Source organism: Canis lupus, chromosome 5 (genome assembly GCF_011100685.1).
Source record: "Canis lupus familiaris isolate Mischka breed German Shepherd chromosome 5, alternate assembly UU_Cfam_GSD_1.0, whole genome shotgun sequence".
NCBI lineage: Eukaryota > Metazoa > Chordata > Mammalia > Carnivora > Canidae > Canis > Canis lupus.
This window is the reverse complement of record NC_049226.1, coordinates 34,620,217-34,643,191: the sequence shown is the minus strand read 5'-3', so window position 1 is coordinate 34,643,191 and position 22,975 is coordinate 34,620,217. Positions and strand designations below refer to the sequence as shown.

Below are 22,975 nucleotides of genomic sequence, written 5' to 3'. Positions count from 1 at the left end.
GAGGAAGGGAGCCAACATTCCTCGAAGTCGAGAGTTTGAATAAAATGTCTCTGTTAATCACGAGCTGATGGTGAGCAGACTCATTCAAGTTTTCCTGCTCAGAGGCCAGAAGCAGAACAGGCTGCCGGGAGCAGCACACTGCCTTGCCCTTTAGGACTCTAAAACATCAGGGCCAGACAGATCCTAAAAATGGGACCCAGGTTACAGGTTTTCTCTGGGGTTTCCCACACCCCTCTAGGCTCCAAGATAGGGTAGCAGTACAGCTTCCCATCTTTTTTTTTTTTTTTAAGATTTTATTTATTCATGAGAGACACACAGAGAAGCAGAGACACAGGCAGAAGGAGAAGCAGGCTCCCTGTGGGGAGCCCCATGCAAGACTCAATCCCAGGACCCCAGGGTCACGACCCAAGCCGAAGGCAGATGCTCAATAGCTGAGCCACCCAGGCGCCCCTGGAGTGTCCCATCTTATTCCTAGAGGTGGTCTCCCTATTTGTGGAGTGCCTGTGGGAACCCCCTTCCCCATGTGGACCCCGAACATGACCATGAGGCCCTTGGGCACCTGCTGTCAACCTCGAGAAGAGGCAGGAGTTTTGCAGTTGTGCTGTTTGGTCAATGCGGAGATTCTCCCAAGAGATGATGAAGAGTGGGCATGTCTCAGGTCCCAATCATGCCATGCGGTGTTGCTGGGCAGGTGCCACCAGCAAGAGCATGAGCCATCTCAGATGGGGGAGGTCTGATGACATCCACAGAGCTCCTTGTTTCGTGCATTGTCTCCTTCGGAGCCCTATTAACTGGCCACTCTGTCGTCTATCCGGGTGGCAGGTGCATCGGTAATAGAAGCGTCTTTATTCAGTGTCAGTGAAGGAAGGGCTCTTGTGGGAACGTCCTAAGGCCTGGGTGGAAGTCACTTCCTATGGGATGGATTCCTTCTTGCTGTCCGTGGCTTGACCCACGGACACTTCAAGGCTGTGAAATAGCTTCTGACATGCGGAGGGGTGGGGTGGGGGATGGGGTGGCGCGTCCAGCTCATCCTTGCACTTGGCAGCATTGTTTGCGAAATCGTTCGTCCGGTCCTTGCCCCACCGGAGACCCCGTGTTTTCCAGCTTAGCAGTATTTTCCTGTGAGAGCTCACTTCCTGTAGCCTTTGCAGAGACTGCATTGTAATTGTGTTCATCAAAATTCCTGGGTAACCAGATCACTCCATTCCTTTTTAGGATCGGAGAATAGAGTTTACTATTCTGCGACCCTCTGCCCGCCCAGTCCTGAAAGACAGGCCCTGGGAGTCAATGGCCCTCAGGGAGGTGCTGGGGGCTTAGGGATGGACACTCAGGGTGGACGGGACCCTTGCTCACTGAGTCCCTGCAGAGCGTTCCCGGTGGTTTGGGTGCCAGGCACTTGGCTGGCAGCTCAGTGGGTGCCAGGAGGAAGCTCCATGCACTGATGCCCGCCTGTCACGGCAGGTACCAGGGGCTGCCAGGTGTAAGGCTTCCTCTGGCAGCTTTATGGGTAGAGGACAGTGATGGGGCCGGGGGCTGGGAGAGTGGGGGATGGTAGCTGATCCAGGCAAGGGTGAGTGTGGCTGGTGCTCAATGGGGGCTGGAGCTGGGGGGACCCTGAGTAAATCACCCTCTGGGGACTTGTCTGTATGATCCAAGAGGGCTTGTTGCAGGGGCAGAAGTCTGGCGTGAGCAAGGGACAGATTCTAGCCATGGGGACGTGGATTATTGCTGCAGGCATGACCCTGTCCAGCCATCACTCTGATCCGGAGGCCTGAGGACGCGTGAGTTGTGCTGGGTTTGGAAGAGACCTGGGGACATGTGCATTTAAGTGATTAAAGCCCAATTTAGAAAGTTCCTTTAAAGGACTCAAGGAAGCCCTGCCAAAGGTGACTGATCGATCGATCTTTCTTTCTTTCCTTCCTTCCTTCCTTCCTTCTTTCTTCTTTCTTTCTTTCTTTCTTTCTTTCTTTCTTTCTTCTTTCTTCTTTCTTTCTTTCTTTCTTTCTTTTCTTCTTCTTTCTTTCTTTTCTTTCTTCTTTCTTTCTTTCTTTCTTTCTTTCTTTCTTTCTTTCTTCTTTCTTTCTTTCTTTCTTTCTTTCTTTCTTTCTCTCTCTCTCTTTCTTTCTTTCTTTCTTTCTTTCTTTCTTTCTTTCTTTCTAGAAGATTTTATTTATTTTTAATCATGAGAGACACAGAGAGAGAGGCAGAGACACAGGCAGAGGGAGAAGCAGGCTTCCTGCAGGGAGCCCGATGTGGAACTCCATCCCAGGACCAGGTCACGCCCTGAGCCCAACGCAGACGCTCAACCACTGAGCCATCCAGCGGTGCCCCTCCACCAAAGGTGATTTCTAATAAGAGCCACTTGAGTAGACACATGAAGAAGAGTTCTGGCAAAACCGCGGTCCCATTTAGTGAGAAATCTTGCACACAGAGGAGTAGAAGGAAGAAAGGCATCTTGCCTGGCTCTGCTCTGGCTTCTTGTTGGTGAAAGCTGGAGGTGAGCCTTATGTGCTTGACCCCCTTTACATGCAGGGGTCCAACTACAGTGACTCAGGGAACACAGAGATGCTCAGACTTGGGCAGGGACATAGCCACATGGTCCTCTTTCTATGCCGAGCGTGGCATTGGCCTTTGGAATGCTTTGAGGTGACCCAGGTGAGGACTTGAGGGAAGCCCTGGATCCCTGTTGAGTTTTCCCACAGCCCGCAACGTGCTCTGGTCCCACCCGGTCCCCTTTAATGGATCCCAGAGCTCAGGACTTCCTGTGGAAGCCGATTGCCCATGGGGCCACCAAAAGGTGGCCTGAGATCAGACTCACAGCACCCAGATCCCAGAAAGATCTGTGGCCCCCAAAGTCTGTTCCCTCCTGTCACATCCCCTCTGGCTGGAAGCCTGTCGTTTCCCCCCAGGAAAGCTGTCAGAGCGGATCCTAGATGCCAGAGGATGGGGAGCTGACTGGCCAGGTATCTGTTGACCTCGCCATCAGGACCTAGAGGAGGAAGGGATGGATGTCCCCTTGTTGGCGTAGGAAGAGGGGCATTCTGATTTCATTTCTCTAGGTGCCCGCACTTGACTTTCCCCACCTCTTGGTCTTTTCTAGTATTATCTGGAATTTGTAATCCAAGCTCTTTCGTTGTTTTATACCATATATGGAGACCAGCGACACCTACACATAGTCTGTAACTTGATCGATGATGATGATGATGATGATGATCTGCAAGTTTTTAAAGCTGCTTCCAGTGCTCAGCCCTGGGCCTTTCTAAGGTAGAAAGGTCCGAAATTAAGAAAGAATTTAAGGGAATTCTTCACCTTTCTTTGTCATAATCTCTCAGGCAGCTGTGATATACCTTCTGAGGACTTTTGAGGAGGACACACAGGTCCCCGGACCACTGTCTGTGGACCAGTATTCCCTGAACCACTGTCCATAGAGGAATGAATCTCCATGCAGGACAGCTCAGCCACCTCCTGGGAGGGTCTCAGCATTTCCCAGGTGACAATCCAGTGGTATCTTTTAAAATGCAGTCACGGAGAAGCCTGAGACCAGCTTTTTATTTATCTGTGCTCCTTTACTGGGGACACCCTTCTCCCACATAAACCCTGATAGGACTTTTTGCTTATCTCTGCCGTGTAAATACATGGTCCAAGGCGTGCCTGCCACGGGGCTTGCATTTTGCTTGCAGCACTGTGGGACCCGCCACGCTGCACATACATATCTTCTTTTAGCTGAGCAAAGTTTTCTCTTTTCTTTTTTTTCTTCTTCCCCTCCTATCAACCATGGTTTATTGTTTCATTTTTCTTCTTCAGGAGCTCCTAGCATCTGTATCTTGGCTTGTTCTTTTGTTCCCCTGTTTTTTTCTTTTTCTTTTTCTTTCCTTCCTTTTTTTTTTTTTTTTTTTTTTTTTTTTTTATTGTGCATTTCCTTTGCATTCCATGAAAAAATTCTTAAATTGGCTTGGTACATAAGGAATGCTTTTTCCCCGCTTTCCACAAGACTAATTCCACATTCTAGTGCATGTCGCTACCTCATAAATTTCCCTACAATTTTGTTAATTTCCTGTCCCCTTTTATAGCATTTGTTTCCTTTTTCCAGTCCACTTGCCCTTGTTTTGCATTAGTTTGTCCTCTCCTGATGATTTTTTTTTTTTTTTTTTTGCACTTGTATCAGATGCTCTATCCCCCTTCCTTCTATTGAAGTTGCTAAACACTTTTCCTGGGATTTTCCATCTGGATACCAGATGAAGTCATGATTTGAAGTTTGTGCCTCCCCGGAGGCTTCTGGATACTGTTCCTCGATTTATTTTCTGCAGTGAAAGACACTATATTATCTCGTCCTACCCCACCTCCCTGTGTTCGACGTTGAATAGTCCATTCATTCGGATCCATTAGGAGCTGGGATTTGTTACAGGTGGGGCACACACGTTGCTTGGACTACCATTCTATTTGTTTGGTGAAAGCCTCAGATCTGTTTGGAGCCAGTTCCTACTATGATTCCAAGTTTCCATTGATTCATTCATCCCTCCATCCCTGCATCCAGTGTTCTGGGCACTGTGCTGAGACTAACGCTAGGGACAGCATGGCCATGGCCATGTCTTCCTGAATCTTACAGCCTATTTCTCTGTTGTCTGGTCTCTTCTTCTCTTCCTCCCTCCAACCAGGTCTCCAGGTCCCAAATCTCTCACCCTTAGAAGAACATGAAGACATTGCCAGGGTCCATCCCCCCACCCCTACACCAGAAAACTACTCGTGAGGACTTCACTTTCCAGGGTGCACTGGGCCATCACCAGGGCACCTTGCTTCCTCCTCTCCTCTTCTCTGTGAGTCACTCCCAGACTGCACAGAAAGGCTGCCAGAGCTGGAGAGAACAGTACTTGCTCATTTAGGAGAGGAAAGGCACCCTACATTCTTATAGGTGCAGATCCTGAAGCTGGCAGCATCACTGGGAGAGCTGGGGCCCTGCTCCATGCTCTATGTCTGACCCTTGGCCAGGGGAGAGATGATCTTTCCTTCGGGAGCTGTTCCCAGCTTTGTGTAAGGGTGTCTCCACCCTGAACAGGTGTCCAGCAGAAAGATTTGGCATGGATGTGACTCTCCAGTCCCCGGGCCAGCTGGAGCTTGGTCGTCTTTGGGGGCTCGCTTGCAGCCCCTGTCACTGCTGCTAATTGGCCAACCCCCACTGAGTGACAGTGAGGCTTGGGTCTTGGATTGCTCAGGGTGCACCAGTACCAAAGAGGTTCCTGGCGGGGGGTGGCGATGGCTCCCAAGCATACCTGGCCCTAGCCTGGCTGCTTTAGGGGGGGTCCTGGCTGGCTGTGCCTTTCAGAAGAGAGAACTTGCTGGAAGAGTTCTTTGTGGAGGAGCCTTCAAGCAGTGCCAATCACGGCACCCAGCTCATTAGCAGTCATTGCCATGGCAACGGGTCTGCCAGAAAGTGGCTCGTTAGGCTGACAACTTCAGAGATGTTATATATAGATTGGGGTGTGGGGGGAGTGGGGGTGTGGGGCCCTGTGGATATGCCTTTCTCTGGAGCTCCTATTGCTTCTGGGCTTGGGGTGTGAGAAGACATAGAATGGGGGGACCGTGAAAACTGTTCAGGCTGCTAAAGTGACGACCGCCAGGTACCATCTCAAGTAACATCTGCTCGCATCTGGAGAAGGTAAGAGTCAGGTGCTCCCAGAAGCCTCCTAAGGGGGAAGGAGTCCCAGGCTGAACTTGATGGGGGGGGGGGGGCAGCGGGGTGGAGGCTGTCAGGGAGGGGGGCGCTGAAGGTGGGGGCTGGCACTGTCTGGAGGCTGCAGAGCCCAGATCCAATCTCTCTTAAAAGAAGTCTTCTCTGAAGGGTGTGGGGATAGCAGACCTTTCTTGCATAGGTACCCATGGAGCTAAGCCCTGTCTTTTTGTAAATCGTGCTTATTAAAATTTCACGCTCCCAGCGTTGCTTTCAGAAGTGGGATTTCTCTCAAGTGCTTTCTCTGAAGCTGCACACCAGCCAGTCTTCTGAGTTCAGTGGGCACGAGGCTCACCCAGAATGCATGTTGAGAGGCAGCCTCCGAGGCTCCAGGTTGACCTGGTGTTTTGATCAGGGCCCTGGAACCTGCCCTTTTAGCACACGTCCCCAGGTGACCGACGGGGTGCTCCAGGAACCACCCTTTGAGAAACACTGCTGTAAAGGAGGGTCAGGGGGTGGGGAGTTTGTTTTCAATCTCTGGGTGACTTTCCTTTGCTTGCCTGTTGTTTTTCTTCTTCCCCGGGGAGGACCAGTAGCCCATCCTTAAGAGGAAAATTTCTTTGGCTGTGCTGTTTTAAGTCAGGAGACAAGGAAGTTAGCCTGCAGCCGGGAACGTGACTGCTCGGGTGTGGGTGGTGGTATTTCTGCTCCTCTCCGGGGAAGGCATATGCTCTTTTGGAGTCTGTGAGACAGGCAGGAGCAGGCCTGAGTTGTCACCCTCCTTGGTGGTAACTGGGATGTCAGGTGGTCCGGGGAAAGAAGTGGAGCTGCCCCTGGCTAGCCGGGCAGCAGGGAGGCCTCCCTGTAGGTAACCAGATGGAAGTCTCTAGGGCCAAGGTTTGGTTTGATCATTTGTTTAGTTGTGCAGTGTTGGTTGAGTTATTAAATTCTCTCAAGTCTCAGATTCCTTATTTCGAGGTGGGAAAGTGGCAGATTTAAACTGTAAAAACTAGAGATGAGTGTGTAGAGCACCCAGCCCAGTCCTTGGAGCACTATAAACATTCGGTGCACAATAAAAGTCATTATCGATGGACTCAAGTGGGATCTGAGCTCGTATGTTTCTTGATTACCAGCTAGATGAGGGCTCTGAGTCATCTAGAAGCCTGCTGATACTTTATAGGAAACAGGGTGAGGGTGTATGTGCACCACGGACTCCCTTTGGGGGGGGTCATGCAGGAGATCCACAGTTTTCTTCAGATTCTCAGAGCATGGGTCTCCGTAAACAGTTGAACAGGTTGTTGACTGAACAAGGGGACCCACGGGGAGACTGAGATCCAGCCTTGCACTCAGGGCGAGGGCCCATCTGGAGAAAGAGCATTTTATGATTCCCACAAAGCCATGATATGCATCAGGTTGAGATTTTATGAGTTGGAGGAAATGGCCGTCAGCCTCCACACTTTCTCCCACCCCCTCCCATCTTGTTCATTGTAGTTAGGACCCCAGTCTCTGGGCCTGTGTCCCCTCAGCACCTAGTTCCCATTCCCAGGGCAAACTGCTGATGGAATGGAAGGGGAGAAGTCACAGGACTAGGGAAGGAAGGCTAGGGGCCGCTCTCCCAGGAGGCCCATCCCTCCATGGCCGTGAGCCATGAGGTCATGTGGGTGCATTGGGCCTTTCAGATGAGGGCCTGCAGGTGGGGACTCCAGCTTTGCTCCCTCCATAGCTTAAAAACTAAACTAAAACATTTTTTTTTATTTTTAATTACGAGACACACCTTACATAAAATTTATCCTGAGTGGTATTTATACATCCATAGTACTCTGCAACTGTCACCACTGTCTCCTTCCAGGACATTCGAATCACTCCAAAGAGGAAATCCTGTGTCCACCCTCCCCTCCCACCCCAGCCCCTGGCAACCACTAATCTCTTTTGTTTCCGTGGATTTCTCTATTCTGGGTGTTTCTTTCTTTCTTTTTTTTTTTTTTTTTTTCATTTAAGATTTTATTTATTTGTGAGAGACATTGAGAGATTGAGAGAGAACAAGAGAGCAAGCATGAGCAGGGGGAGTGGTAGAGCGCAGAGGGAGAAGCAGACTCCCCACTGAGCAGGGAGCCCAACGCAGGACTCGATCCCAGGACCCCGAGATCATGACCTGAGCTGAAGGCAGATGCCTAAGCCACTAAGCCCCCCAGATACCCCTATTCTGGGCATTTTATGTAAACGGAGTCATGTGGTATGTGGCCTTTTGTGTCTCTGGCTTATGGCACTAAGCATGGCTCCAGGGTTCATCCACACTGTGGCATGTAGCAGTACTTCATTCTGCTTCTTGGTCCCGATGCACCCCTTTCCATTGACTCGCTCATCAGATGATGGACCTTGAGGTCCTGCCCGCCTTTTGGCCATCGTGGATGACACTGCTTGTGATTGTGGATTTACAGGTCTCTTGGGTGCATACCCACTTGTTTGCACGTCTTTGTAGTCCTGATGGTCCCCCCTCCGGGGGGGGGGGGTCTTCTTTCTGGGAGAGACCAAAGGCAGGGGGACTGTGGCAGCCTTGGGGGCTGGAGGGCAGAGCAGAGTCAGGAGCCGTGGTCATGCTGGAGGGGGATGTGGGGTAGCCTTTGCTGCATTGGCCAAACTGGTAAGTAGGCCCAGCTGGCCCTGGTGCCCTCCTCCCTTCCTCTTCCAGTACCACTTGGCCTTCCCGGCTCCCGCACCGGCACCTTCCATAGGGTTTGGTCACAGAGGGTCCAGCATTTCCTGGGTGGGCAAGACCTCAGGGCGGGCAGTCATGGTACCTCCTTGGTCATCGGAGTCCACCGGTGGATGCCAGGGCTTTATCTGACCCCACAGAGTTACATGAACCCCCTAGAGTCATTCTCAAGAGAAGGGCACTGTGCAGACATGGAGACAGGACAGGTGTCATTCCTGCTGTTTCACAGGTGGGGTATGAAGGGTCCAAAATCCACTCCACTTGCTCACCCAGCCCCGCTTAGGAGCAGTCTCCTGGCCACCCACCTGGCCTTCTCAGCAGGTCACATTGGCCACCTCTTAACACATTGGTCTCCCCAGCAGGTGGGTGCTTGCTGCTGCGTGTCTAGTGTCGTCTTGGAAACAGAGGTCTGGGGAGAAGTGACTATTTCTAGTGACATTTCAGATGTTACAGGTGCCGGCTGAGGTCTGGGCCCCTGAACTTCACCTCTCAGGGGGCAGGGGCTGTGCGAAGCCTGGTCTGGCTGGGCACTTGAACACACCTCCTCCTGCTGGGACCCCCTCTGTCACAGAGCTTTCTGGGTAATGGGCGCTTTCCTGGGTGCCTTCCACAACAGGGCTCCTGTGTAGACGTGTAGAGAAACGCAGCTGGCTGAGTCATATCCTCATCATGTGGCTGCTTGGGGGCTGAGTCAGGATTGTGGCCCAGGCCTGAGCTGCTTCCACTGTGCATCTGGGTCCCTCTCTCCTCTGTCCCCTATTTCTGGCCATGTCACCCTCTGGCCCTTGCTTTTTTTTTTTTTTTTTTTTTAAGATTTTATTTATTTACTCATGAGAGACACAGAGAGAGAAGCAGAGACACAGGCAGAGGAAGAAGCAGGCTCCCTGAAGGGAGCCCAGTGTGGGACTCAGTCCCAGGACCCCAGGATCATGACCTGAGCCGAAGGCAGATGCTCAACCACTGAGCCTCCCAGGCACCCCCCTCTGGCCCTTGTATAATATATACCCTTTAACAATTTCCCGTCCCTCCCCCCCCGCCGCCCGCAGGCTGAGCAGAGAAGCACCAGCATGGTCTTCCCACCCCAGATGCTCTAAGACCCCAGACTCCAGCTGAAGCAGCCTGGCTTCATACCCTGTGGTTCTAGAATTTTTCTCTCTTAGGTTAAGCCTCCTAACCTCCCTATTTATTGCTCTGTGACCCCCAGCCCCACGCAGCCAAGGTGCATACCTCCTGCCTGTGAGGTATTTATCCACACGCACACTTCCCTCATTGTGAGACTCTTTCTGGTGTGTGTGTTTCGACCACCTTCCAATCCAGAAGAGGCCAGAGTAGGTGTCTGGAGGCCCAGGTGGACGTGCTCAGGTGTGTTTGGAGTCAGTGGACATGCTCTGTTGGTGAGAAGACCTCCTGGCTGCCGTCTGGTGCCCAGTAGTTCAAAGACGGCCTTCCATGCCAAACCAGAAAGGCTCTGTGGGTGAACAGCCGTTAACCACGGTGGCTCCAGGGAGGCTGTGGCCACTCAGGGTCCCAGGAGCATCTAGGATGGACCTGATCCCTGCTGAGGGCGTGCAGGGCGCCAAGGAGCAGAAGTTCCTGGTTTTGCAGCCTTCAGACAATACGAGAGCAGGACAGGCAGGAGCTGTGCATCTCTCCTGCTTGCTTTTAATTCCTTAGCTGGCTTTCCTAAGTAGCCACCATCAGAGACCAGAACTGCCTCGGAGGGATGCCGAGGACATTTCAGTGCTGATTAGGTTGTTTTTTTGTTTTTTTTTTTTTTTTAAGAAAAGATTTTATTTATTTATTCATGTGAGACAGAGAGAGAGAGAGAGAGGCAGAGACACAGGCAGAGGGAGAAGCAGGCTCCCTGTTGGGAGCCCGATGCGGGGCTCCGTCCCAGGGCCCTGGGATCACGTCTTAGGCCAAAGGCAGATGCTCAACCACTGAGCCCCCCGGGCATCCCAGTTGCTGATTAGTTTTAATACCTCCGCACAGAGCCCTGCTTTGCGGAGAAATTCACAGCCCCTCTCCTTGTGTGGTTAAATCCACTTGCTATCTTCGGAAGGCACAGCCACTGTGTGGGCTAATTTGGACCCTCTTTCCTTATTTTTAAATGTTCTTTAGCTCACCACTTATTTTTGTTGTTTGAGGGAAATTTAGATGCAAGGGATAACGTAATCGGGAGAGGAGAAAAGTGGCCCTTAATCCCACTGCCAGAAGTCTCCTCTCTTGTAACTCTGAGGGTTACACCTGCTTCCTCCCTGTTAGAGGATCAAGCCGTTCGTGAGGGCACACGGAGGGAGCTGTGGTTTGGCCTGTGGGTCCCAGTTGTGCCCAGATCCCCCGAGGGGGCAATTTGGACACTGGACCAGATAAGCCCAGCCTAGTTCTTGGTCCGTTCTCAGCGTTGTTATAGGACGCTTTACATCTTGCTCTGCTGAGACGTGCATTAATTCCTTCTGGTAGGTTCGCGCAGCAGGCTGTACTTGGTGGTCCTGGAGGTTCAGGCTTTGGATCCCATGGGAAGGGGGGTGCACAGCGTATCAGGGCCCTGCCGCCTGCAGAGCCGTCCGGAGAGAGCTTGTCCAGGGGACCCCTGGGAGAGAGTCCAGCTCTACTAACTGGCTGTCACCTCCCTTTGTCCTTTATGACAAGCTGTCCCTTCTGCACTGGCTCTGAAGCATCAAGAGCTCCTCTCACCTCATGCTTGGGCAAGCCCCCGGATCACACATGTGTGGCCTGTGACCGCCCTCAGGGAGGCCAGTGGGCCACCTCCCACCCCTCCCAGCATCAGCTCTTCCAGGGTGACTTCAGTCGCCTGTGACTTGGTTGGTCAAAAACTGGCTGAAAACCAGTTGTACAAATGCCCGACCTGTGTGACCTCTCTTTTCCTCTTCCACAGAAGCCTGGAATGGTTCCCCCTCCGCCGGGAGAGGAAAGCCAGATCGTCATCCTTCCACCTGGGTGGCAGAGCTACTTGTCTCCCCAGGGCCGGCGTTACTATGTCAACACGACCACCAATGGTGAGTCCCGCTCTGGGGAGCATCGTGCACCTGCTTCCCCTGGATTTCTGTCTCCCTTTTGCATCTCCCAGTGGTTAACACCATTTCTTCGGAAACCTGCCTAAAGAGGCTGCGGCAGACGATGGGTTTCTCCACGGTGCCAGGTGGTGGGGGCCTGCGCCAGATGGAGAAGGCCGCCCTTGGGGGTCGGGGGTCAACCCTGGAAACTCGGGCATCTCTGTTGAGCCCCACCTCATGCTCTGGGGATGCTTTCCAACCTGGGATCTCAGAAGGTTCTCTGGTCAACCGCTGGTTGATGTCATGTTAACCAGGTTCAGCTACTGCATGATTATTTTGAAACATGGCATGTCCTGATGAGGCGAGAGATTTCCCTGATTTCACCGCAGCATCCCGTACTCTCACCGGTTGGCATTTCCTGGAATGTTCTCTGGGAAATGCTGGGGCTAGTTATGCATTATGTATTCTACTAGGTAACATGGGTCCCAAGTGCCTTTCTGAGTGGAGTTAAAACCACAGCTCCTTGTGCCCAGTGATTGTGGGCTTCCAGAACCTTCGCGAGTGGCTCCAGGACCTCAGCATGCGGGCTCGCTGCAGAGTGGGCTGCAAGAAGGCTGGAGAAAGTTTATAGGAGGAGGAGTGGCAGGTTCTCCAACAAGGCAGTCTTGGGCAGGACAGAGCAAATGCAGCTCAGGGCTCTCAGACCTCTGGGCCTCTCTGAAGGATGGAAACACAGAAGGTTCGATTTGGGGCGGTGGGGGGGGGGAACGGGGAATAGCAGATGTGTGTGCCAAGGCAGGATGTGAGATATAATCCATAGCCACATGTTGGCTCAGGCTTCGCCCTTCATTTCTCTTGTGTGCACCCCACCTGCCTTAATGGTCACCTCTTCCTACCCAGTGGGGCCATTAGTATGACTGCTGGTGACAGGCCTGTGCTCAGAGGTGTCCTGGTAACCAGAAAGCCAGCTGCTCTTTAGAGGGAGCAGCAGAGAAGGCAGCTGGCACCTGCTACTCGGGGGCCGGGAACTGGGGTGGGGGGCCTGGTTTGTTCACGTCCCCTGGCAACCAGCCTTCCGTGGGTGTCAGGGGCATGTCCCAGCTGAAGACGTAGTTGGAGTTTCTAGGAAAAGGGAAGTAGAACTATTTCTGACCATTCTAATCTTAAACTTCCTCAAAACAAACACGAGTCGCTTTGCACTGTTACTGGACTTTGAAGTTTCAGAGAAAAGTGTGTGTGCACAGCTCCCATCTGTGAAATGCAGAAATTGGACCATATGATCCTGAGATCAGCAAGGCTCTGGGCCCATTCTCATCCTGAATTAGCCACTCTGTTGCAGAGAGGCTGCAGGTGGGTGAGTGGTGGAAGAGGCTTTCTAAAATCTGCAGTTTTGTTCATCTTTTTTTCTTTTAATTAATTTTTTTAAACATTTTATTTATTTATTCATGAGAGACACAGAGAGAGAGGCAGAGACACAGGCAGAGGGAGAAGCAGGCTCCCTGCAGGGAGCCCAGTACAGGACTCCATCCCAAGACCCTGGGATCACGACCTGAGCCGAAGGCAGACACTCAACCAGAGCCACCCAGGTGCCCCATCTTCTTCTTCTTCTTCTTTTTTTCTTTTTAATTAGAAAGTAGTATATCCTTGGTAAAAACAAACAAACAAACTCAATAGTTACAAAAAGAAACACCAAGTAAAAATCCCCGCTTCCATTCCCTAAAGCTATTTATCATGCATATCCTCCCAGATATTCATAGTCTCTCGCCTTCTAGGCATATGCATGATTATTCTTTTTAATAAGTTGGAAAAACAACCCGTGTTCTAGAAATTGCTTGAACAACGTATTGTGTACCTGCTAGCCTAACTCATGTTGTGTCACGGCCATGAAATAGTCTGTTGCAAAATTCAACTCTTCCCTCTTCGTTCAGGGGATATTAAAGCCCCGTTTTATATCAACAGACATTATCTGGCAGCTGTTTTTTCTGAGGTCCAGACTCTAGCAGGTGCCTGGGGGCAGGGTCTGGGGATATAGCGATCCCAAGAGGCTCTAGGTCACAGGCTGGCAAACTTTTTTTCTGCCAAGGGCCAGGTAGTACGCTTTTTTTGTCCTTGAAGCTCCCGTGATGTCTGTCAACTGCTTCTCAGCTGTGTCTTTGTTGTGTGAAAGCAGTCGTAGACATACGGAAACCCACGAGTACGGCTGTGTTCTAATAAAACTTTATTTGTGGACACTGGAATGTGAATTTCTTCTTAAAAAAAAATATTTATGTGAGAAAGAGAGAGTACGAGCAAAAGCAAGGGGAGTGAGCAGAGGGAGAGGGAGAAGCAGACTCTCCGCTGAGCAGGGAGCCCAATGCAGGGCTCAGTCCCAGGGCCCTGAGATCATGACCTGAGCCAAAGCATCATGAGATGCTTAACCGACTGAGCCCCCCAGGTACCCCAGGAATGTGAACTTCAAATAACTTTCTTCTTCTTTCGATTCTTTTTCAAGCATGTAGGAGGATCTTAGTTCAGGAGTTTACGGACTGCGTGGTAAGGCAGGTGGGCCCCCGAGCTCATGACTCCTGCCTGGACTCTCCGTTATCCCCGGTAGGACTGGCCCTCCCTACCCTTCCCCACCTTCCCGATGGGCTCGCCGTCATCCCGGCTCCTTGGTCTTGCCTGCCACTTTTATTTACTAACTGTGTGATGCATCCTCATCCTTTGGATTGATTGACTTACTCGTTCAACAAACAAACACTTACCGGGCTCACCGGAGTCCCAGGCAGATTGTTGGATGCTGGTGATAATACTAAAAAGAAGCTCTTCAAAGAGCTTATCTTCTTAACAATGGAAGCAGATTTTAAAGGAATATGTATTTGATTATTCTCGTGAACAGGGCTGTGAAGGAGAAATCCAGGGTGTTTTAAGAGTGTGTCGCAGGGATGCCTTGGGGGCTCAGTGGGTGAGCGGCTGCCTTTGGCTCAGGGCGTGACCCCGGGGTCCTGGGATCAAGTCCCACCTCGGGCTCCCCGCAGGGAGCCTGCTTCTCCCTCTGCTTATGTCTCTGCTTCTCTGTGTTTCTCGTGAATAAATAAATAAAATCTTAAAAAAAAAAAAAAATCTGTTCCAAGAGACCCTGAGAGATCAAGAGGAGGCTTCCTGGAGGAGGAGACGCCCTGCCCCTAAGATGGAAATGCCTTTCTGAAGGCAAAGCCATAGTCAAGCTGGGAGGGACCCTGCAGGCTCCAAACAGCATATTTAAGGACTTTATTCCTTCGCCTAAGGGAATGGGAAGCCCAGCTGTCTTTCTGACTTTCCTCTGGACGGCTTCCTTAGACCAGGTTTGTTTGGCTGCCGGGCTGCTTCTTATAGTTTTGGCTCTGACCCCCTTTCTGCAGGGAAATAACCCATCAGAGCAGCTGCTTGCTCTCCTCATCTCTGTGACCCCCCGACCTCTGGGGGCACATGAGTCTGCATCTCCTCCTGGCCAGGCCAGCCACATCCACCTTCCTGTTCCAGCCCTGGGGCCTCTTCTTCCCTGCGACTCGGGCCGAGGCCTTGCACCCTGCTCCAGCCACTGCGCACCATTCCTCCCATCATCTTGTCCCATTCTCCCCTTCTTCCAGATACTTCTCGTGTCCCCAGCCCCTTTGCAGAATATGACTTGGGTACCGTGAATGTGCTGTCCCCGTGTCTACACCACCTACACATGTAATGAACTTAAAGCCCAGTTCACATCTGTAGTCCCTTGCTCTGGCTCACCTGCTTATTTTCAAATCCATTTAGGATTTTATGGACGGGGACTGTCTCAGGGGCTGGCCACCGAGCCGGGCTGTAGAGATGCAGAGTCAAACGCGGGGCGGCCTCCGCCTTGGCACACTGCAGCCCTGGTTGGAGTCAGAGGAACCCGGGGGCTAAGAAGCGTTGCAGGTGTTGGTGTGGATATCTGGAGGCCTCGACACAGGGATGCCATGTGCTGACGTGTGCGGCATGAGCAGGGAGCAAAATGGTGAGGAGGAGTGATGACCCCACGAGGTCCTTTGAGCTGAGACTGTGCCCTCTGGCAGTAGGAAGAACCAGAGCAGCCGTGTGGCATGATCAGGATACTTTGGCAAGATCACTTTTGCAGCGGAGTGAAAGATTTAGGGATGGTCAGCACGGGCCGGGCAGACTAAATGAGAGGAGAAGTAATAGGGTCAGCTCTGCATCCCCTGCCGTGGCTGGGGAGGAAGACGTGGAATCCATCAGACAGGATGTGGCAGCAGAGAGATGAGTGCTCGGGTCCCTCTGACATGCACCGAGAGCCGGGGACACAAGGGAGAAAGAGTTCGGAAGAAAGAGAACGAATCCAGGTTGTACGCAGGGTTCCTTGGGAGATATTTGGGGAGAGGTGGCTAGCCTGTGTTCGCGGACAAATGGGTCTGTGACTCGGGGTGGGGGGTGCAGCTGGATTGGGGACTCTGAGAATCTGGGGAGCCCTGTGGGTGCCTGGCTTGGCACACACAGAGCAGAATGGATTGCACTTGACCATTGTGCAGTGGCCAACAGGTACAATGACAGATAGCATCCCACAATTTTCATTTCATCCACAGGGACAACAAAGCCCCATGCAGGTCACCCAGGGCGAACTTGTAGGAGAGAGCCCTACAGGAAAACCCTAAAAGGAGGGGCGGAGGGACTTTGAAATAATTGTCTGAGATAAGACGAATGCAAGAGAAATAAGGCAATACCATGATAGGCAGAGGAGGAAAGATTAGGAAGGGACCTTCAGAGATAGACTGAAATACCGAGCAGATTTATTGTGGATATTTTAAATTATTGGGGGAAGCACAGATTCTTTAATAAATAGGGTTGGGCCTGATGGCTAACACGAAGTTTCAGTGAGTAAGTTCATGCAATAGGACTGTTGTTTTCAAATAAACTCAGCAAAGCCATCAAAGGAGGCTTTAAGAGACTTTGGGAAGTCCCCAGCTCCTCTTATCTCCCCATGATTATCTCTCTCTAGGGCGTCTTGTCATGCAAGGTGGGCCTGAGCTTGGGGCCGCAGGAACCCCGAGGGTTCTGGTGTCAGGACATGGCTTGTTGCTCTGCTGTCTCGAAAAGTGCTCCGTTCCAAAAAAGTTGACTCTTGCCAAAAATGGGGTTGTGTTTAGTTTCTGGATCTTGAGCTATTACTAATAGCCTATCCTTTTGGGGGGGACCTTAGGTAGTGTTAAGGGGGACCTCTTAATTCTAAGGATCCCGAAATTGGGTCCTTTTTTTTAAAAAAAAAAAAAAAAAGATTTTATTTATTTGAGAAAGAGAACACAAGCAGGGGGAGTGGCAGAGGAAGAGGGAGAAGCAGGCTCCCCGCTGAGCAGGGAGCCCGATGTGAGGCTCGATCCCAGGACCCCGAGATCATGACCTGAGCTGAAGGCAGATACTTAACCTACTGAGCCATCCAGACACCCCTAAGTTCGGAGGGCCTCTTATTTGCACAACAGGCCATTGTGTTTCAAGGAGCATACTGTTTTATTCCATTAATAACTGGAAAGCCAGATACTGTGATCACTTAGCCGTGATACTGTCATAGGTGTGCAGGTCTTCTTTTTTGGAGATATGCTGACTCCTTAGATGCTGTTCAGGATGCATTTTACCGTTTGGACATTGAAGGAGTATTTCAATTAAGTAACAAAGGCCAAGATTAGTTCTGTGGAATGTATGAGTCAGTATTTTATCTCTTATGTCTTAATCTTTGCCCACTTTTGATCCGATAGCCTCCTTTACTTATGCTTTTCATTTCTAAAGGGAGAAGATCACTTGAGGGGGATATCTTATGCTGTGTTTCTCTAGAAAGCAGAGCCTGAGGCAAGGGTTACACATGGACACTTTATTTTAGGCTGTCTGAGCCCAGAGAAGTGAGAGTGAGTGAGAGAGGGAAGGTGTCATGTGATGCTGGCTAGCGTTGACAGTGAACCACAGAGGGGTCCAACAGGTCTTTTCAGGTCCCATCTAGCAGGTATGTTCACTTCTCTGGCAGGGTTGCAGAGAAGAGCCTTGCCTTTGAGTAGTCCATGGGAGAACAGAGGGGTTTGATCTACTACTTAACCTCCCTCTCATCACCTATTTCCCATTGGCCAAGCTTCTCCCCCTTGGAGAGCTACTCCCCCCACAACTTTGGGTCGTATCATCGGTCCCCCAGAAAGCCTAACTCCAGCTCCACAGAGCGATGCTTCATCCGAGCCGTAGGTGAATGGGCAGTGGAGCATGATTGAGGTATCAGTCAAAATAGAAGGAGGCAGTTGACGGAAATGTGAGGAGCCCAACATCTGTGTCCCAGGGCAGAGACTCCTATAGCGCCCAGTGACTTTGATGCCACAGTCACCCTAGGGAGAACCTTCCAAGTCATCCCACGCAGGGATTGGCAAACTAGGACCATTGGGCCAAATTCAGCTTGCAGCCTATTTTTGTAAATAAAGTTGTACTGAACACAGCCATGCTCTTCTGTTTGCCTGTCGTCTGAGGCTGCTTTTGCACGATGGTGGAGGAGTTGAGTAGAGACACAGTGTGGTCACAAAGCCAGAAAGATTTACCATCTGGCCCTTGAAAGAAAAAGTTTGATGATCTCTGGCCTAACAAATTGAACCCCATTCATTTTACACACGAGCCGCTGGTGTGGGACGGGAAGTTGATCAAAGTTACATGGCCACTCATAGGCCAAGCTGTGCCTGGATCCCATCTTTCCATGCTTACTTTCCCCCCATTGCCTCTGTATTCAGAAGGATGGACGTAGAGGGTGGTGACTTAATTTGCAATAAGGATAACCAAATTCACGAATGAGCAGGACAAAACAATCTGAAATGACATTTTTAAGAGAAAACGCCGAGAAACGCCAGTATCTTCTTGGAGCTTCAACTAAAACCCAGGGGAACTGGGAGTTGTTTCCAAGTTCTGATGACACATCCATACGTAGAAATGTTTTATCATGTTTGTGAGCGAAGCTTGGAGAAATATGCTAGGGTTTGAGCTCTTGGATTTGTTTGCCGAATAGCCAGTACTTCTCTTGATTTCTTGTTTTAATTTTTCTTTAAATGAGTCTATTCCTCCTTAAACTTTATTACACCAGGAGCTAATGTGAGTTTCTGGACAAGTTTTCCAGTAGAACACTTGGAAAAACAGTCTTTTGAGTTTTTCTTTGTTGCAAATAATTGGATACTTCTCTATCTTCCCAGATAGAACAGCCCTAATAATTCCCTGTTGATAAAGGTTGCCCCGAGAAACTTTTACATTCAAAAACATCTATCTGTTTTCTTTGGTCCATCTGTGTTAAGCAAATGGGAGACGAGAAAGTTGCTTTTGTTTGGCACAATTGGTTGATTGAGGTAGCTCTGTGTGTGTGTTTATATGTGTTTTTTATTTTGGCTTAATAATTTTTTTATTTAATGGACTCTAGTGCAAAGCTGTTAGACCCTCAAGCTTACAATTAATCTGCCTTTGTGTGGTTTTGTTGTTTCTGTTTGTTTGTTTGGTTTGGTTTGTTTTGTAATCCAGAGAATCCATTTTTAATTTGTAGCGTTAAGGTAACACGTTAAGTAACGTTAAGGTAACACGTTAAGTGCACAACACTTACCTCATATCTCAGCTGTTTTCAAGACCAGTAATCTCTTGGAATTTTGGCAAATGTCCAGTAGGTTAGAGAGTCATGCACACTGCCAGTGTGTGGAAGACTCATAAAAATGAAAAGACAAAGGAGACAAAGGATTTTATTGTTTGCTGTATTCTAGGAAGTTGAGTTACTCTGAAAAAGGCTTGCCTGTGGGTCAGCACTGTAAGAACTGTCCTTGTTGGCTGTTTGGTGGGGTCACTGGAGAGCAGCTAATTGTTCAGATGTGAAAATGAAAGAAAAAGGAACGTGTGGGGTATGGCCCAGCAAGTCCATTCCTATATACATACCCAAGAGAATTTAAAACACGTGTGCCTATGAGAACATACACACGAATGTTCATAGTGGCCGGAAACAACCCAAATGCCCATCGCACGATGAGCAGATAAACAAAATGCGCTGTATCCCTAAAGTGGGAGATTATTCAGGCATAAATAGGAATGAAGTACAAGAGGCCACAACATGGATGAACCTTGAAAACATCATGCTGGGGATCCCTGGGTGGCGCAGCAGTTTGGCACCTGCCTTTGGCCCAGGGCGCGATCCTGGAGACCCAGGATCAAATCCCACGTCGGGCTCCTGGTGCATGGAGCCTGCTTCTCCCTCTGCCTGCGTCTCTGCCTCTCTTTCTCTCCTCTCTGTGCATTCTCATAAATAAATAAATAAAATCTTTAAAAAAAAAAAAAGAAGAAAAAGAAAACATCATGCTGATAAGTGCAAGAAGCCAGACCCCAGAAAACCATTAACTGGATGGTTCCACTTACATGACATACCCCAAATAAGCACAACCAGAGGCACCGAAAGTAGATTCATGGTTTCCAGGAACGAGGAGAGGGGAGACTGGGAGTGACCCTTCATGGGGACAGGGTTTCATTTTGAGATGATGAAAGTGTTCTAAAATTAGGTAGTTTGTAGTATTTGCGCAATTCTGTGAATATATTAAAAACCACTTATTGTGTGCTTTTTAGAGAGAATTTTATGGTATGTAAATTACATCCCAGTAAAGACAGGCACATGATGCCTTGGTTGGGGACTCCTTTTGCCTGAATCCCAAATTTTGGTGGGCATTAGAAGCACTTAAGGAGGTTGTTAAAAATGTCACAAATGTGCTGAATCAGAATTTTTATTTAGAAAGAGTAAGAAGGTCTGCTTTATTTAAAAAAAATTTTTTTTAAAGATGTTATTTATTTGAGAGAGAGGGAGAGAGAGAAAAGAGAAAGAGAGAAACAATCTGAAGCAGACTCCTCACTTGAGCACAGAGCCCAACTTGGGGCTTGATCCCATTACTGCAAGATCATGCCTTGAGCCAAAACCAAGAGTCGTATGCTCAACCGACTGAAGCCCCCATGAGCCCCCCAGTCTGCTTTATACTTTTAAGTGTTTTCTAATAGTTATCACTATTTTTGACTTGCAAGGAGACAATAAGGTTGATGAAGGCGTGGTCAGCAGATCAAATATAATGAGGTTGAAGAGCACATTTAAATCCAGTTTCCTTTTACAGAGATACAGTGAAAAAATAGTTTTTTTTCAAGCAAGTAAACACGTATTATGGCCTCAAGGGTAAAGGTGGTATCACCGTAAAGTCTCATAGTTAAGGTTAGGAGCTCAAGGAGAAACTCTTTACAGACAAATCTGTCCATTTTACAGTGACAGGATAGAAATTGAATATAAAACTGTGGAGAAGGACCCTTCAGCCAGGCTAACATTTATATTCTTCAGTATTGTCAAGGTAACTGGTTTGTGGATATTTTCTTGTCTTTATTCTGATCCATCTAACAGGATGTCATAGCAGATCTTTTAATTTCAAAGCTTTGGAGTCAAATGCTCAATTTTTTTCTTAAAATCTCAGCATTTTTGCCTTTTTATTTTTTTAAGATTTTATTTATTTATTTGCCAGGGAGAGAGAGAGAGAAAGAGCGTGAGCACACAAACAGAGGGGAGGGGCAGCCTACCCACTGAGCAGGGAGCCCGATGTGGGGCTCGATCCTGGGACCTTGGGATCATGACCTGAGCCAAAGGCAGACGCTTAACTGACTGAGCACCCACCCCCAGGTGCCCCAGCATTTTTGCCATTTGAAAACACCTATGGGCTCTCGTTTCAACTTTGCTCCCAGGTATGGTTCAATCAGAGCATTTGGGACTTACATTTTTCTTTTTTCCGTTATAGCACTTAGACGTCTAGACCGAATGAACACCACCTTTGTGTTCGGGGAACTTAGAGTCTAGTGAAACAGTTCAGACCTTTTATGCGGCAGGAAGTCGTAAGGTTTCTACTTTCATATTGCTCTTCTCTGGAGGTTTTTAGATTGGGGATTCCAAGGTTGCCTTGGCTTTGGTTAGGAAGTGGGTGCCAGTGTAGAGTTACTGTCCTGCCCCCATGCCCTATGACCTAGCAGGCTTTGGTGGCTAATCCATCCATATCAAGTTAACCCAGGTGTACCAGGTGGTGGGACCTCAGCCAGTCAATAATAGCTTGACTAATATTCTTTAATTAGGGGCTGAAAAAGGTACAAGATGGCTGTGAGTTGTGTACCCATAAGGAATGATGTTTGCTTGGCTTGAACTCTTTAAAATAGAGTACTGAAGGGCACGTGGGTGGCTCAGTGGTTGAGCATCTGCCTTCAGCTCTGATCATGATTCTGGGGTCTTGGGATCAAGTCCTGCATCAGGCGCCCCATAGGGAGCCTGCTTCTCCCTCTACCTGTGTCTCTGCCTCTCTCTGTGTGTCTCTCAGAGATAAATAAAATCTTTTAAAAAAATAATAAAATAGAGTTCCGATCCACCATGACTGAATTTCTAGGGCAGCGGCATTATAGTGCTGCTGTATGTGGTGGTAAGAGACACATGGCCAGGGCAGGGTCAGGACCTCCAGAACCTGCTGGGCTGTCTTGAAGCGATGCAGGTATAGTGAAGGTCCCATGCTGGATTGTCTTGAGACCAGAGACCTTCCAGAGAAGCACTTTATTCCACGTACACAGTGCTTTATTTAAAAAGTTCAGTGACTTGCCAACATTGAAAACTGGGAAGTTTTTTTCATGAACATCCTGTTACTTGTCTTCTCTCAAAGCATCATGAGCCATGGCCATGTTGAACCCATCTTCCTGCCTGAATAGGGTGGAGCTGAGAAGGTGGCCACCGCCCCAGGTTTTTCTTACACTCAGCTTCGTGTGCGCATCTCACGCATCCAGTTCCTGTGGGTGTTGCATTTGACCTATGTTCAGACAGAGCCTCATGGTTTTGCACCAAGTACTGGGGAAGAGAGGTGGCATGAGATACCAAGTTGGGAGGATATTTTATAAATGCTCTTGGGAATCAGAGATTAAGAAAGGGAACCAGGTATGAGAATCAAGGATCCAGGGAGGAACGCCTGGCTGGTGTACCGTCATGAAGCACCTGTTTGAGCGAGGACCTACCAGCTCATCTCATGCTCTGCCTTGTTCCTGGAGGTTTTCTGTGTACCTGACTATCAGCACAGGAAGCATGGCCTTTCTGTGGGTTGCTGTGAGGCCTGTGTGGGTGTCAAGGGGCCGTGGGAGCCTGCGGCTTCAAACAGGAAGTTGGGTCCACCAGGATGGGCAGTGGCAACCGGGTGGCTTTTGAAAGGGTTGGGGCTCATGGAGTCCACCCATAGGACCCCTAGCAAAGATCAGTATCTGCAGGATGCATCGTGATCAGCAAGGGGGCAGTGCTGGCATGAATTGATTATCAAGCAACAAGTGTTTGTTAAATGCCTTGTCTCTGCTCAGCTCTTATTATCCACTTGGATGGCTTCTCGCAGGGGTGGTGTGGGCGATCACAATGCAATGGTTGCCTTTGCAAAGGCGAGATGCTCCCTGAAGTGGGGAGGAGCCTGTTCAAGGGGACTGTCCTTGTGAGTTGGAGTCACTTTCCTTTCCTGCTGGCATAGACCTCTAAGAGTCTGCGAAAACCAGAGTCGCAACGCCAAATGCCCATTA

General features: G+C 49.6%; 1 protein-coding gene across 6 annotated transcripts in view; it reads left to right on the top strand.

Moving 5' to 3' along the window:
• Nucleotides 1–22,975, top strand: part of GAS7 (growth arrest specific 7) — a 209,896-nt gene that overhangs the window by 109,958 nt on the left and 76,963 nt on the right. For 5 of the 6 annotated variants that reach the window (XM_038536874.1, XM_038536877.1, XM_038536879.1 and 2 more), the window contains exon 2: nucleotides 11,278–11,398. In XM_038536874.1, the coding sequence (XP_038392802.1) occupies nucleotides 11,278–11,398 (121 nt within the window). Of the gene's footprint in view, nucleotides 1–5,504; nucleotides 5,654–11,277; nucleotides 11,399–22,975 lie in introns of those variants that run through there. The other variant, XM_038536878.1, reaches the window with a different exon arrangement.